This window comes from Vicugna pacos, chromosome 25 (genome assembly GCF_048564905.1).
Source record: "Vicugna pacos chromosome 25, VicPac4, whole genome shotgun sequence".
NCBI lineage: Eukaryota > Metazoa > Chordata > Mammalia > Artiodactyla > Camelidae > Vicugna > Vicugna pacos.
Window position 1 is genome coordinate 7,983,447 of NC_133011.1, and position 14,317 is coordinate 7,997,763.

General features: G+C 46.0%; 1 protein-coding gene across 2 annotated transcripts in view; it reads left to right on the forward strand.

Moving 5' to 3' along the window:
• MATN2 (matrilin 2) overlaps positions 1–14,317 on the forward strand; it is a 118,911-nt gene that overhangs the window by 3,001 nt on the left and 101,593 nt on the right. For both annotated transcript variants that reach the window (XM_031691185.2, XM_072949494.1), the window contains exon 2: positions 8,674–8,841. In XM_031691185.2, coding sequence (XP_031547045.2) covers positions 8,700–8,841 — 142 coding nt within the window. In that variant the 5' untranslated portion in view covers positions 8,674–8,699. The remainder of the gene's footprint in view (positions 1–8,673; positions 8,842–14,317) is intronic.

Consider the following 14,317-nt stretch of genomic DNA (forward strand, 5'->3'; position numbering starts at 1 on the left):
CCCCCCATTGGAATACCCATTGCTATTCTAGGTTATTATATCAGTTTCTTATTGCTGCTGTGGCAGATTACCACAAACTTAGTGCCTAAAACAACACAAATTTATTGTCCTTCAGTTCTGGAGGGCAGAAGTCTGAAACAGGTCTCGCTGGGCTGAAATCAAGGGAAAAACCTGTTGCCTTTTCTGGCTTTTAAAAGCTGCCTATGTTTCTTGGCTCCTGGTCTTTTCTCCCATCTTCAAAGCACAGCAGCTTCCAGTCCTCCCCTCCCTTCTCTCTTCTCTCCCCATCTTCTCCCTCCCCCCTTTCTCTCTCTTATAAAGACCCTTGGATTACACTGGGCCCACTTGGATGATCCAGGCTAATGTCTCCATCTCAAGAGTCTTAGCCTAATCACTTCTGCAAAGTCCCTTTTGCCACAGAGGGACACATTCACAGATTCCGGGATGATTAGGTCACAAACATCTTTTGAGGTGCTATTCTGCCCCTAATAAACAGCTACTATTAGAGAAAATGATGTAAATCAAAGAATTTTATCTCACTTCTGTTTAGGGCTTATCCCTGCACATTCTCAGTTAAGTTTGTTTTCACCTTCCTTAAAGATGAGAGGCTCAAGACCACAGGGATCAAGGCTATGGGTCAAATCTTTTGTGAGATCTGGGTTTCTTCAAACTCAGTTCTGAAGCCGCTGCTTTGCCATCAGAATGGCCTCCTTTTCCCCAACAACAGCATTTGCTGACTTTTCTAGCTCCTTCTTCTCCTCCATTTCCTGTGAAATACAAAGAATGCCCTCACCCCCAAGATCTCTAAGAAATCACCACCTCCCTGAGATTCCCAGACAGTATTCGTTTCCCATCGCTGCTGTAATAAGTTACCACAAACTTAGTGACAAGTTTATTGTCTTATGGTTCTGGACGCCAAAAGTCTGAAATGGTTCCCACTGGGTGTTCTCGTTCCTCTTGGAGGCTTTAGGAGAGAATCCATTTCCTTGCCTTTTCCAGCTTCTAGACTCTTCCTCATTGTTTGGCCTGTGCCTCCTGGCATCTTCAAAGCCAGCCGTGTCAGGCTGAGTCCCTCTCATGCTGTCTTCCTCTTCTGTTTTTAAGGACCCTGGTGATTGCATTGGCCTCACCCAGATAATGCAGGGTACTCTCCCTGTTTTTCAAGCCAGCTGATTAGCAACCACAATTCCCCTTTGCTGTAACATAACATCTTCACAGGTTCTGGGATTAGGATGTGGACATCTTTGGGAGGCCATTATTCTGCCCACCGCAGGGCTTGAGAAGGTGGTCCAGATCAGGGCCAGCTGGGCAGCCTCATCTTACTAACATCCCCTTCCAGAATGTGCCCAACAACCCACTGAAGAGAGAGCATCTGTTAAACTCTCTGCAAAATCCCTGCCATAGCTCCCACCTCTCCCACAGCATGATCAGAGAGCAACAGAGGCAGAAGTAGTACCACACACTTTATTTTTTAAGTAAATTTTTAATCAAAGAAACATATAAAAAGATGCATAACCATAAGGGAACAGTTCAATGGATCTTTTGTAAAGTGAACACTCTCATGTGAACACCTCCCAGATCAGTACCTGAGAAGCCCCCCTTGTACTCCCAATTAATTATCACCTCCCCCTGAAAGTAACTGCTATTCCAGCTCCTACCACCATACATTACTGTTGCCTGTTTTTTTAAAGTAAACTTTTTACTGAAGCACACATACAGAAAAGTGCACAAATCAGGGGTGCAGCTGGGTTATTCTTCCTAAATGTGTAGCTGGCATTCTGATTAATCAGCAGAGCATTTCCAGCACCCCACAGTCCACCCCCATGCCTCCTTCTGTGCACTGACACCTCAGGTGTAACCACTCTCCTGACTCCTATGATTGTAGATTCGTTTTGTCCATTTTTGAATTTTGTTTTGTTCAGTGTTAGGTTTGTAAATTTATGATGTTGCAAGAAGCGTGAATTCACTCTTTTCTGTCGTTGTATAATGTCACATTATATGACTCCACCACAATGTATCTGCTCTGTTGTTAAAGTTGTTTCCACTCACACTTCATTTTAAAAGGGAATGACTACCTACTCATAGCTCAATCGTCATAAACTCAATCCAGCCAGCAGAGAGTAAGAGCCATTGTATGGTGCTAGAGGCTGGAATGGAGGGGTAATGACTGTGTGTGTGTATTGGTGTGTTGGTGGAGTGGGTGGGGGAGTTACTGAAGGTTAGGTTATGGGACTTTGAATGCTAAGTTAAGGAATCAGGATTTTATTGGATTGGTATGCAGAAGTCACTGACAGTCTTTGAACAAGAGCATGGTAAATATGGTATTGTGTTGGAAAGACTGAATTCAGTGCTGGTGCCAGATGGATTCAATAGGAGAGACTTAGAGTCAGTCTGTTAATTAGGATTATGTTCAACTCCAAGTTACAGAAAAAACTGAAACGACAGTGGCTTGAAAAAGGAAGTTTGTGTTCTAGAAGCCTGGAGACAGTGTGTCCAAAGGGAGAATGGGGTCAGGGACCCACCCTCCTGTGCTCCATTGCTTTCACCATGCAGCATAGCTTCCATTTCTCTGATGCCTCATGGTTCAAAACGACTGCTGGGTCTCCAGCCAGGATGTCCTTATTCCAGCCAGCAGGAGGGAAAAAACAGGGTGGTCATTCACCCCACCCTTTTCAGAAGGACACTTCTCAGAGGTTGTACACATCATGTCCACTTCCATCCCCCTGGTGCACATGTGGTCACCTGGCAGGGGGGCAGGGAAGACTGGGCATCATGGTCTTTATTCCAGCCCATCACGTATCCTAGAAAGTGGGGCTCTATTACTAAAGAAGGAGGGGAGGGTATTGGAGGACAACTAGCAGGGTTGCCGAGACCTCTGTAGTTTCTCCAGTGTGAATAAGGGCCAGGCTTAGGGCTGTGACTTTGATATGGACAGAAAGGGAAGGAGACATGAGAGACAGCACGTGGCAGGACGTGGTGCTTGATTGGATGGAAGAGAGAGAAGATACAGTAGGAAAGATCACATATACCAAACTATGTGGTGAGGGGTCTTTCCCCAGAAAATAATGCCTTGGAAAGGAGGAAATTGCCCTATATCTGAGTGCTTGCAAATTCTCTCAAGGTACAGGGAGCTCTGTCAAATATTTTGAACAAAGTACTGTTTGGAAGACACATTAGCTTGAAACGTCCTCAGCCAATGGGCTAATTTTGGATACATATAGATGTATCTTTCACAATTGCAAGGGTTGGATGACACTGGATAGGACACTTTAAAGAGCAGCACAATAAGTAAGTTGCAGAGATGGTAAATGTATGCCTCCAGGGCATGTAAACAAACCCAGCTGTCTTCGTGTTGTAAAAGTGGGAGCTGGTGGTCTGAGATAAAATTTCCAGTGGCAGCATCATATGTAGATTCAGAAAGTGCTATATCTCAGACAATTTAGACAGAAGTGAAGATGTCAGAAGACTCAAAAAACATCGTTAGTGCTGACAAAATACTGATATGAGAGAGGCAATCATTTGAAAACTGTTTTATGAAGTAAGAGAGAGAAAATATTGTAAGAAACATTTTTCATGAATAGCATTAGTTCTAAACTAATATATGTTTTATAAATTTTAAATGTTTTGCATATGCATGTATGGCTAAATTGATACTTTATTTTTATTCTTTTTTATTTACTTATTTTTTGTATTATTTTATTAATTTTTGGCAGGAGGAGAATTAGAGAGATGGGAGCATTGCTGGCATTGGGGGAGCAGTCAGGAGGGCTGGAGAGGGGAGCCATGCAGAGGCGGGACCGTCAGGGTTTGTCCACCCATGAATGTGATGGTGATGCAAGGAAGACCTGGAAGCTGGGGCCAAGTTTCCGGCATGGGTGGCTGAGGAGATGGAGTTACCTTGACTGTGAAAGGGCTTCAGTGGAAGCAGCTGAATTTGTATCTGGAAAGGCAGAGCTGGCGATCAGGCCTTCACAACTGGATGAAAATCACTGACAGGCAACGTCAGGTCCACCATCTAAATGTCTAACATTTTGAGCCTTGAGTCCTAGCAGAGGTTGGGTTCCATTTGCCGGCCCTGCGGGAGCTGGGGATTCAGGTCCGAGGTGGGAGCCAGGAAGGTACAGCCTCTGAGGCTACTGTAGCCCCAGGGCCTGGTGACTGACCCCTGTGAACACAGACTAGTTCGTGTACAAGGTCAGTGGGCCGATGGAGCAGACGAAGCATTGAACCTGATGTCTAAGAGCTTTCAAAATTGGAGAGGGTACTTAAAATCCCTTCTTTAACAAGAAGGCTGACAGCCTGAGCGATGGCGGGGGTCGAGTCTTGGCTCCGCCACTTCACGAGCTCTGAGGCCTTGGACAGCATCTTTCTATCTGTGGGTCTGGGTGGTCCGTCTGTGAAATCGGGAGCTTGTCCACCTCACAGGATGAAATCGGGAGCTTGTCCACCTCACAGGATGATTATAGGGCTCCAATAAGATAATAATACACAAAGTGCTCACTTCTCTGCCTGGCCATCGCAGGCACATAAAAATATCAGTGCCTTACCCCTTCTCTCTTCTTGTCCAGAGACAGGGTTTGTCGCCTGGGAGGGTGTCAAGCCCAGCCTTCCAAGGACGGCAGGGTGGCACGGGCCTGTGCTCTGGTTTAGGCTGAGAAGCGCTGCTTCCAGACCATGCCTCTCATTTTATGGCTGGCTAACTAAAGCCCAGAGTTACATCACCTAACTGAGGTCACGCAGCGTGCGGTAACAGGGCCAGGCTCTCCCGTCAAGGCCCACGCACGTCATGTTGGCTCTGGTGGGATTCTCCTCGCCTGTCCATTTACTTGGAACAGTGATGCTCAGAAGAACTCATAGCTAAGAGGGTCTGAACAATCCCCTTCTCTCTCTCTTCCCCCACCCTCTTGGTAGAGTGAAAAGACTCATTGTCCCATGGGGAGGAGAAAAGTTGCTAGAACAAGTCAAAGCTGCTGTATTTTTTTTATTTAATATTCACTCCATGCCCCCAAATGCTTCATGGAATCTGTCCTGATTGAATTAACCTCTATTTCTCAGCACAACAATCCTTCTCATATGCCCCTGTATGAAAGGAACTGCTTCTCAAACGTCATGCTGTTTTTCCAGTTAGAATTGGCTTCTGCTCCTGTTCTTCAAATGTGAGCAGCTGTAAATGCGGAACCGAGGAACAGTGATTAATGCAGGCTACGTGCACTGACTTTTCTTTTTCCTTGTTTCACTGCCATTGCATTTGTTAAAAAGTCTACCTTGTCTGACATTACTATAGCCGCACCAGTTTTCTGTTGAATTATATGTAGTATCCTTTTCCCTATCTTTTTCGTTTCTTTTAAACAGCTCTTTTAAAGTATGACTTCCAAGAATAAAACTCATCACTTTTAAGTGTACAATTTGATGGGTTCTGACAAATGTATAGAGCCGTGTAACCACCACCATAATCGTGGTGCAAACATTTCCATCACCCCCCAAATTGCCCTCATGCCCCTTTGTAACTGACCCTCTTCTCCCATCCCAACCCCGGGAACCACTGATCTTTGTGTCATGGAGTGTTTTCCTTTATTGAATATTATATAAATAGGAACATTCAGTATGGATTCTTTTTGTGTCTGGCTGCTTTCACTCAGCCTAATTATTTTGAGATTCATCCAGTACCTCATTCCTTTCATTGCTGAGTAGTATTCCACTGTATGGATGGACCACAGTTTATTTATATGTTCATTAACATATGGCCATTTGGGTTGTTTTCAGTTTTTAGCTTTTACAAAGAAACCCTCTATGAGCATCTGAGGATTAGACTTTGTGTGTGTGTGTTTTTATATCTTTTGGGTAAATACCTAAAATCAGGGTGGCTGGTTTGCCCAGTTTGCCCAGGACTGATGAGTTTGATGGGAGGAAGGACTCTCAGTGCTAAAACACAGGGAGTTCTGGACAAATGAGGCCAGCTGGTCACCCTGTGCTGTATCATTTGGGAAGTGTATGTTTAACTGTATGAAGGACTGCCAAATTGTTTTCCAAAGTGGCTGTACCATTTTGCTTTTTTACCAGCAACGTATTAGGATTCTAGTTTTTCACATCTTTGCCAACGCTTGGTTTTATCAGTCTTTTTAATTTTAGCTATTTTAGTGGAATTTGTCATGGAATCTCATTGTGGTTTAATTTGCATTTTTCTAATGACTAAGAATGTGGAACTTTTTTTTTATATGTTTATTTGTCATCTAAATGCACCTATCCTCAGGGACTTTTGGTTAGCAATGGTGACTGGAAAACGCAAACACTTCCTGAAATCCACAGTAAACCGAAGCCACGTGAAACGGTATTTGTTTTTGAAAATGATAATTATCCACCGCAGTATGTTCTAAATGGTTGGGTTTAATTGAAAATGTATCAGGATGGATGTGGGCCTTGAGAGTATGTTGTGTATGTTGAAAGAAGTAAACGTGGACTTTGTATTTGCTCAGTTGGGAGAAATAAGCACATCATTAAAATAATAAATCAGATATAAATGACATAACACCCTTAGAATGTCATATAAAATGTGATAAATGCCATGGAAGCTTGAAAGTAAATAGTAGGTTTAAGATCAGAAAAAGAGGCGAAATATTCTGTTTTCTCTCTGTTCTAAAAAGGAATCTCCCAGTTTAAGCTATGAAAAGGGACCAGTCCAATTAGTAAAGAGTTTAATTTGTCTGTAAGGGGGTGGGCATTAGTTATCCGTAACGAGCTAACACTGTCTGAAGCTTCACCTCTTTATTAGTGGCATAACGTTGGGCAAATGACTTAACTTCTCTGGTTCCCGTAAGAATTAAATGACTTAATACATTTAAAGTGCTTGGCCCGGTGCCCAGCGCATAGTAAGCGCTGAGTAAACGTGCTATTTTCAATATAACTTTAATGTATAGTGAAAAGTGAGCTAGCTCAACCCAGTAAGTGTGAAAAACTGTGGACTTTGAAGGTCGACAGGCCTGGGTTCATCTCCAGGTCAATTCCTGAAAGCAATTTGCTGAACAAACAGTTCACTGAATTATTGAGTATTATTTTTTCACGTTTTGGGAAATGGTCCCTTCCCCTGCCCTGCCCTGTTCCCACCTCTTACAGTGAAACAGCTATGGCCTTTCATGAATTCACTTCTGGGGACTTGGTTCGCAGCTAACCAAGTTTTCTGCTAATTAATGAACTGGCAAATTAGCCTCTTACCCTGGGGTTTGAAACTAGCCTCTTAGCCTACTTTGCCATTTACTTTAGCTGGGTGACCTAGGTCAAGTGACTAAACTTCTCTGAGCCTCAGTTTCCTCATCTCCAAAAAGCAGAGATAATAGTTCTGATTTCTGCAAGATATGTATGAGGATTAAATGAAATCAATTGGGTGAAATTGTCAAGCATAAGATGAAGATTTAGTAAAAATTTTACATGCAAATGATCTCCCTTAAATGCTGTTCCTCCTTAAACATTCCCTCCTCCCCACCTAATTTATATACATTAATAAATTGCTATGACACCCATTATAACGATAGAAAATAGAAGAAAAATGCATTTAAACCTAGTCCCAGGATACTACCTTCTCCGTGAGGGTTTGCAGGCAGAGTAGTCTTGACATTATTCACCAGGTGGCAAGTACCTTTCTCATCCCATGTGAAACGCTGAATTTGGTCATCCTGGGAGAGCCTGGATCTATCTGACCATGTCACTTCCCTGCTCAGAATCTTTTCTCCTGGAGCCTTCACACCAGCTACTCTCCAGGACCAGTATAGAAAACAAATGAAGTCTGGTAAAGACTGCTACTCTGGTTGAAACTCCCTCACCCCTGTGGAAACCTGAAACTTAGCTTGGGGTTAAAACTCTTCATGCGTCTGAGAGCTTCTTGTTCAGCATCAACTTTGGTCCCGTTCTTCTCTGGCCCCCTAGCTCTTTTGCAGGTTTGCTTGTCCCCACTGCCGCACGTGTGCCGGGCACTATGCTGAATGCTTTAGTTGCATAGATTAAGTTGCTCAGTTAACTAACATTGTTCCATATTCCCATAAGGCTTGGGGAGGTTATGTAGCTTGCCCAAGGTCACACACAGTTAGCAAGTATCATAGCCAGGATTCAAAGCCAGGCAGTCTGGTGCCACAGTCTAAGCCCTTAACCGCAGTACCATGTCCCTCTTAATAGACGTATTTGGGAGGCAGGGAGGCTGGGAGGCAGGGAGGCTGAGATGCTGGGAGGCTAAGTCATGTGACCTTATGTCAGCTGTTTACGAATTCCTTGGGAACTTATATATATTAATTTGTACCATCCACTAGTATTAGACTAAAGGAGTATTGTTACTCGGAATCCTCAGATACAGTTTTTCCTTTTTCAAATCCAAGATATAGAATGTGATTATGAATAATTGCTAATAAACTTGATTGAAAAGAAACTTCAGGATAGATTTTTTTACCCCTTCAAGTTTTCCATTCAGTCTTATAGTGACGAAAATGATGAAGAATTCCAGCTATGCATGCCCTGATCGGAGTATCCAAGAACCTACCAATGGGTCTAAGGGTCACACACACAAATGACATTTTAAGTACAAGTGGCCTGTCTGATACGAGGGAATTGGGCTGTGGGTCCCCAGCATCTAGCGTCCAGGAAGACCCGGAAACCTCACCCAGCCTTCTCCTCCTGTTGTGTTTGTCACAGCCTTGCCCCTCTTCCTCTTCTTGAAGATGGAAAAGATGTTGGTGGGCTGCTTTCTGCTGATCCTCGGACAGATCCTCCTCCTCCCCGCTGAGGCCAGGGAGCGGCCTCCTTCCAGGACCAGCTCCAGAGGGAGACACGCTCGGACCCACCCTCAGACGGCCCTCCTGGGTGAGTGACGGGGGCTCCACCTACGGAAGCAAGAAGAGGTGGCCAAGGGCGGGCCTCCAGACCAGGGGATGGATGTCAGCCCTGGGTCCCCTGTTGGGTGTGCGGTGGGGAGAGGGCATCCTGTTGGCAATGTGTGCATCTCGAGTTGAGGAAGTGCTTGTCCAGGGGTTTTCGGATGAAATTAAACCTCTTCTATTTCAAAGCTTTTCATTTCATCTGAAGCTCCTGACTTTTCTCCGATAAGCAAGGGCAAGATTTTTCATTTGAAAAGGTTCTGGTTGGACTTACGTGGACATGGGTGTTAGGAGAATTTTTTGTTGGATTTGTCTGGCTAATGCGTGTTAATAATGCTTCCCTGCACGGCAGCGTGGGAAGGAGAGCAGGCAGGCTCGTGGAAGGTGGGAGCGGGCACAGAAGAGGGGTGGGGACGTGATAAACTGAATCAAGATATGAAGATAGAAAATGCCAGAGCTCTGTTACACTCACTCAGTGAACATGCTTTCTGCAGGTGATATTTTTTTCTTTCTCTGAGAGAAAGGAAAGGTCATGAAAACACACTGAATATAGGTAAGTGGGCCTGATTCTCAAAATGGGCTCTGGTTAGTCTAGGATGCAACAGGAAGGCTGGCCAGTGGAAAGGCAATGGACTTTGGTGTAGCCCTGAGCTCATAGACCTGGCTTTGCCACTTACCAAGTGTGTGTTCTTGGGTCACCTCCCTGAAGTTCAGTTTTCTCATCCGTAAAGTAGGACTGTTAATGCTGACCTGGGGATATTTTTGGAGGAGGAAGTAAGCTAATTGATGTATGTAGATTATAGGGATGCAGTGAGTGAAAGCTTTATCATGACTATCATTCCATGAATTTATTCTCTGAAACTGTGTTTTTTATTTGTATCTCATTGGCCAGCCCCTAGAATCTGACCCCCCACGAAGGCCACTGAGAGAGAGAACCGCTCAGTGCCTGGTAGCCTCAGCATCCAAAATGACAGTCAGAGACCAGAGGAACAAAAGCCCTGTTTTGAGAGGTCAGAATCTTGATGGTGTTGACGTGAACTGGTGGGAGAGGAGTGAGGATGGAGCCTGGAGGTGGGTCATGCCATTGGGGCCGCCATGTCTATATGGCAGGTGGTCTGAGCTGGCAGCAAGCCCAGAGAGGCCATGATCCCGGGCCCTCCATGTCTTTCGTCTCCTGAGAATCTATTTCCATAGTGACATAAACATATGATTTCTGCAAAAGTGGAAAGGACTGGGGGATGTTTGGTACACTGATTAAAGGGCTTTTGAAAAACAAATTTCAAGATAATAGATAGATAGGGAGGTGGAGGAGGCGTGTATGTGTGTTTGTGTGGTGTGGGTGTGGCTGTGGGTGTGTGTGACTGGGAGAGAGACAGGGAAGGAGGGAGAGCTGGAAATGCCTGATTCCTAGAACACCAGTTGGGTTTCTGATGGGGCTGCTTTTGGAATGAGCCACCACATACTTAGCTAGAAAAGCATACTCCTCCTGGCGCCAAATATCTCTACCCCCACCCCTGCCTCTCTCCCTTTCTCTCTCTCTCTCTCTCACACACACACACACACACACGCTGTGTCTCCCCTAGTTGTCCGCACCCACTGTCCTCTCCTTTTCCCTGAGCTCAGGCTCTGAAGGAGAAGCCCCTTGCCTTCAAGGTAAGAGATCCTGTTTTGCCACGGGCATCAACCCTGCATCCAGTATCCTCCCCTCCCCTGCACCAGTCTCCATTTCTCATTTTGTCAGGGAATGTGTCAGGAACAAAGAGGTGGATGGAATATGGCCCTGGGGAGTGGCCTGGCTGCTCCCTGGGCTGCTGGAAGGCTGCTTGACTTGGGAACATGGTGGGTGAGTGAAAATCATGAAACTGAAGGCAAACATCATGACTCTGGCCTGGATTTGCAAGTACAATCTGCTTTCGGTCTAACATTGACAGTGAACAAAGGTTGACCTTCTGAAGGGGGTCCCCAAACCACACTTTGAAAACAGCTGATTTAGGGAAGTGTTCCCAGTGAAGGTCAAGACTATGTGGAGTCCTGAGGATGAGCTGGTGGGTGAGGAGTGAGGATGGAGCCTGGAGGTGGGTCATGCCATTGGGGCCGCCATGTCTATATGGCAGGTGGTCTGAGCTGGCAGCAAGCCCAGAGAGGCCAGGCAGGAACCAGCTCACTTAGGACCTCAGGGGGCTTCAACAAAGAGTTTGGGTTTCATGCTGCGGGGGTGGAGGTCTTTAGCTGGCAGCAGTCGTGATCACTGCTGAGTCCCTTTCTACCCACTGTGCCATCGGGACCGCCTCAGCCATCCCGAGCTGGGGCAAAGGGCAGGGAGTGCTTGCACTCCCAGACCACCATGAAAATGAACGAGCGCATGCTCCATCCCAAAGACCCTTCAAGGCAACTATGCCAGCGGGTAGATTTGGGGCAGCAGGGTGTGCTGTGCCCAGAGTGTAAGCTCATGGACACCTCAGACTCTTCCCTCTGCACCCACCCTGTATTAGGACCCCGTCCCCTTCCAGACTTCTCCCGAGGGTCTCCTCAAGGTGGCGCTAACTGGAAGTCATGTTGCTCCACACCCCTAAGTACTGCCTGCTTTGCTTGAGCGCGTTTTTTCTCTTTATTATATCACTGTCACATTGGGGTGGACCTGTCGCCAGGGCAACCAGTGGGGCACATCAGCCTTTTTGGAAACCTTAACCCTCCTTGCCCAAACTCCCACTGAATCCGTGACTCCCCTCACTCCTGGAGTGACAGTACACAGGCAAATGTCTGCGCTTCTGCCCTCCCCCCCAATGTCCCCGCACCCCCCCCCCCGCTTTCCTCTGTCTTTTGCAAGGTCTTCTTAATGAGTGCCATCTTTTCTAAATTTACCAACCTAGCTCATTTTATTTCTACTAACTAATCCGGAAACCTTTTCCTTTCTTTATAATAGATTCCCCTTTGGATCAATAGCACCCACGAAGAATTCATGTTTGTGGGTTTTTTTATTTTTAATAAATTTTTGTTTATCTCTTTTTAGTTCTTTTTTTTTAATAGAACCACACACTCTACCACTGAGCTATATCCCCTCCCCTGAGGTCTGTGTTTTAAAAGAGCACTTTGCGGCAGTATGAAAGTAGATTCCAGAAGTGGGCAGTGGAGATTTAAAAGAAGGCTGGCCCCAAGGTGTGGTCCCGGGATGGTGGGAGCTGACCCACCCCCTCACCCCGGAAAATATTCCAGAGGTGTTTGGGGGTAGAAGTCACAGAATTTAACGACATTTCTCCATAACAGTTAATTTACTATTTAAAAATTAAGCTGATGGGGACAATCCAAGAACTGACTGTGTACAGCCCCAAATTCTGTTCCTGGGAAATCACAGCACGTGAGGAAGCATTTGTTTCCAGTTCTGCATATGTCTCTAATTAGACCTGACATCCACAGGAGTAAAAATGCAATGTGTTTCACGTAAGGACCCGAAACCTCCTAAATTAGCAATGTGACTGTAGGAGCTGGCTGGCGTAGAGAATTCAGCGTAAGAATGTCTTGCTCTGTGTTGCCAATGGAGGTTTTCACCTGGGTTGATAATTATTAACATTTTCAAGCATGGGCTACCAGTAGATGAATTTTCACATCCTGAAACAATCCCTAATTGACATTTATTGGCATCCTCGGTGAGGGAGGAAAAGCAGATGCCAGAAGCCATCTGAGTTGCTGGCTTCTGGAAGGACAGACCCATTGAGGCCACCAGTCTTACATGCCCTGAAGCCACTTTGTCCTGGATACAACTTTTGCCTCCTTCCCTGAGCTTTCCGGGGCTTTGTTCACCCTCCACCTACCTGGAGCGTCCTTCCTTGGCCAAGGCCTAATATCAGTCAGGTCCAGGCCAAATGCCACTTGCTCCCCCTCCCAGCCAGGCAGGACCCTCACATCCCCGCCACCTGCACTGTAGGTCCTCTGCTAAGGTGCCAACTCTGTCAGCCTTATATCGCGAGGGGTAATAGTGGCACCTACCCACGATTCCTACTCCGGTTATTTTTGTATTCACCTTGTTTTTACCATTAGATGGTAAACCCCTGAAGAAAGGGACTGAGTGTTTTTCATGTCTCATAGCATCTCTGGAGACTCTCTCACTTCACTGAGCCCCTGCGTGAGTAAAGATGCGCTAGCTCACTTGATCTGTGAAAAAAAAAAAAAAAGACGAAACGCTGTGAGGTGGTTATTGGTTTATCTTGTTTTCAGACAAAGAAGCCAAGGCGAAGAGAATAAAGCAATTTAGCAAACTTGTTAGGGATTCTGAAAACCTAGAAAGAAAAGGCGCCCCTAGCCCTCGCTCCGGGAGAGGATGCATGGCTTAGGAAATGTGTGTTTGAGCAAAGAAAAAGGCATCTCACACTCGAGCTTGCTCCCTGACCAGGAGTTTTGAGCAGACCATGACATGTCCATCGGATCTGGAGCTGCTGCTGCTGGTTCCACCCTGGCTGCTGACCTCACGCCTGGGCTTTGGTCCCGCTCACAGTGGAAGCTCCGTGTGTGTTGGACCACTGAGAGGATGAGACAGACAGGTGGCTGATTTCATCCTCGTGTGGATTCCAGTCTTGACCCGACACCTACCTAGCAAGTGACTCTGGGCAAGCCACTTTTCCTCTCTCATGTATTCACCTGTAAAGGGAGGTGGCAGAAGTCAGGGATCCTTCAGGTCTCATCTAGTACGTGATGACAGCTCCGATTCCCGCCTTTCAGTTGTCCTTTCTCTGGCTCCCATAGTGAAACCCCTATGTAATCTTCGGCTTTCTTTCCTTTTCTCCAGGTGGGAGGGAGAAGTTTTGAGACAGAAGGGGTAGAGGCAGTAGAATCAGACAGGGGAACAGGGGTGAGACAGTAGGATCAGGAAACCGAGCAGTGGTCCTCAGACTTCACTGTGCATCAGAAGCTCCTGGAAGGCTTGTGACACACAGACTGCTGGTTCCCATGCCCACAATGTTTGATTTAGTAGGTCTGGGTTGGGGCCTGATAAATTGCATTTCTGGAGACCTCAGTTTGAGAACCACTGTGAGGAGAAAACTAGGAGGTGGGGTGGGGATGGGCAGGAGGAAGAGATCTTAGGAAGAGATGCTGTGGGGCAGCAGCCAGAGAGACAATGCAGGACGAATGACATTTGCTGAGAAAACTGCAGCTGGAGAGTATGAACAAACCGTGAGCACCGGGTCAACCCTTTCTGGGGCTTTGAGAATAAGCTGCTAGCCTTTTTCCACCCCGGGGGAAGTTAGCAAAGAGGGGTCTCGAGCCTCTTATAGCACAGCGATGAACACACATCTAAAGAATCCAGTGGCTGATGTGTGGCTTTATTGTCAGAACTGATAATGAAAATGAAAGTTGATGCATAGAGCTTATCGAATATTTTTAACTATAGCAAAGGCTTTAAAAAAAAATCCTGTGAAGTAAAATCGCTCCCCATCTTTATCCCTCCTCTGTGATACAGTCGGGGCGGA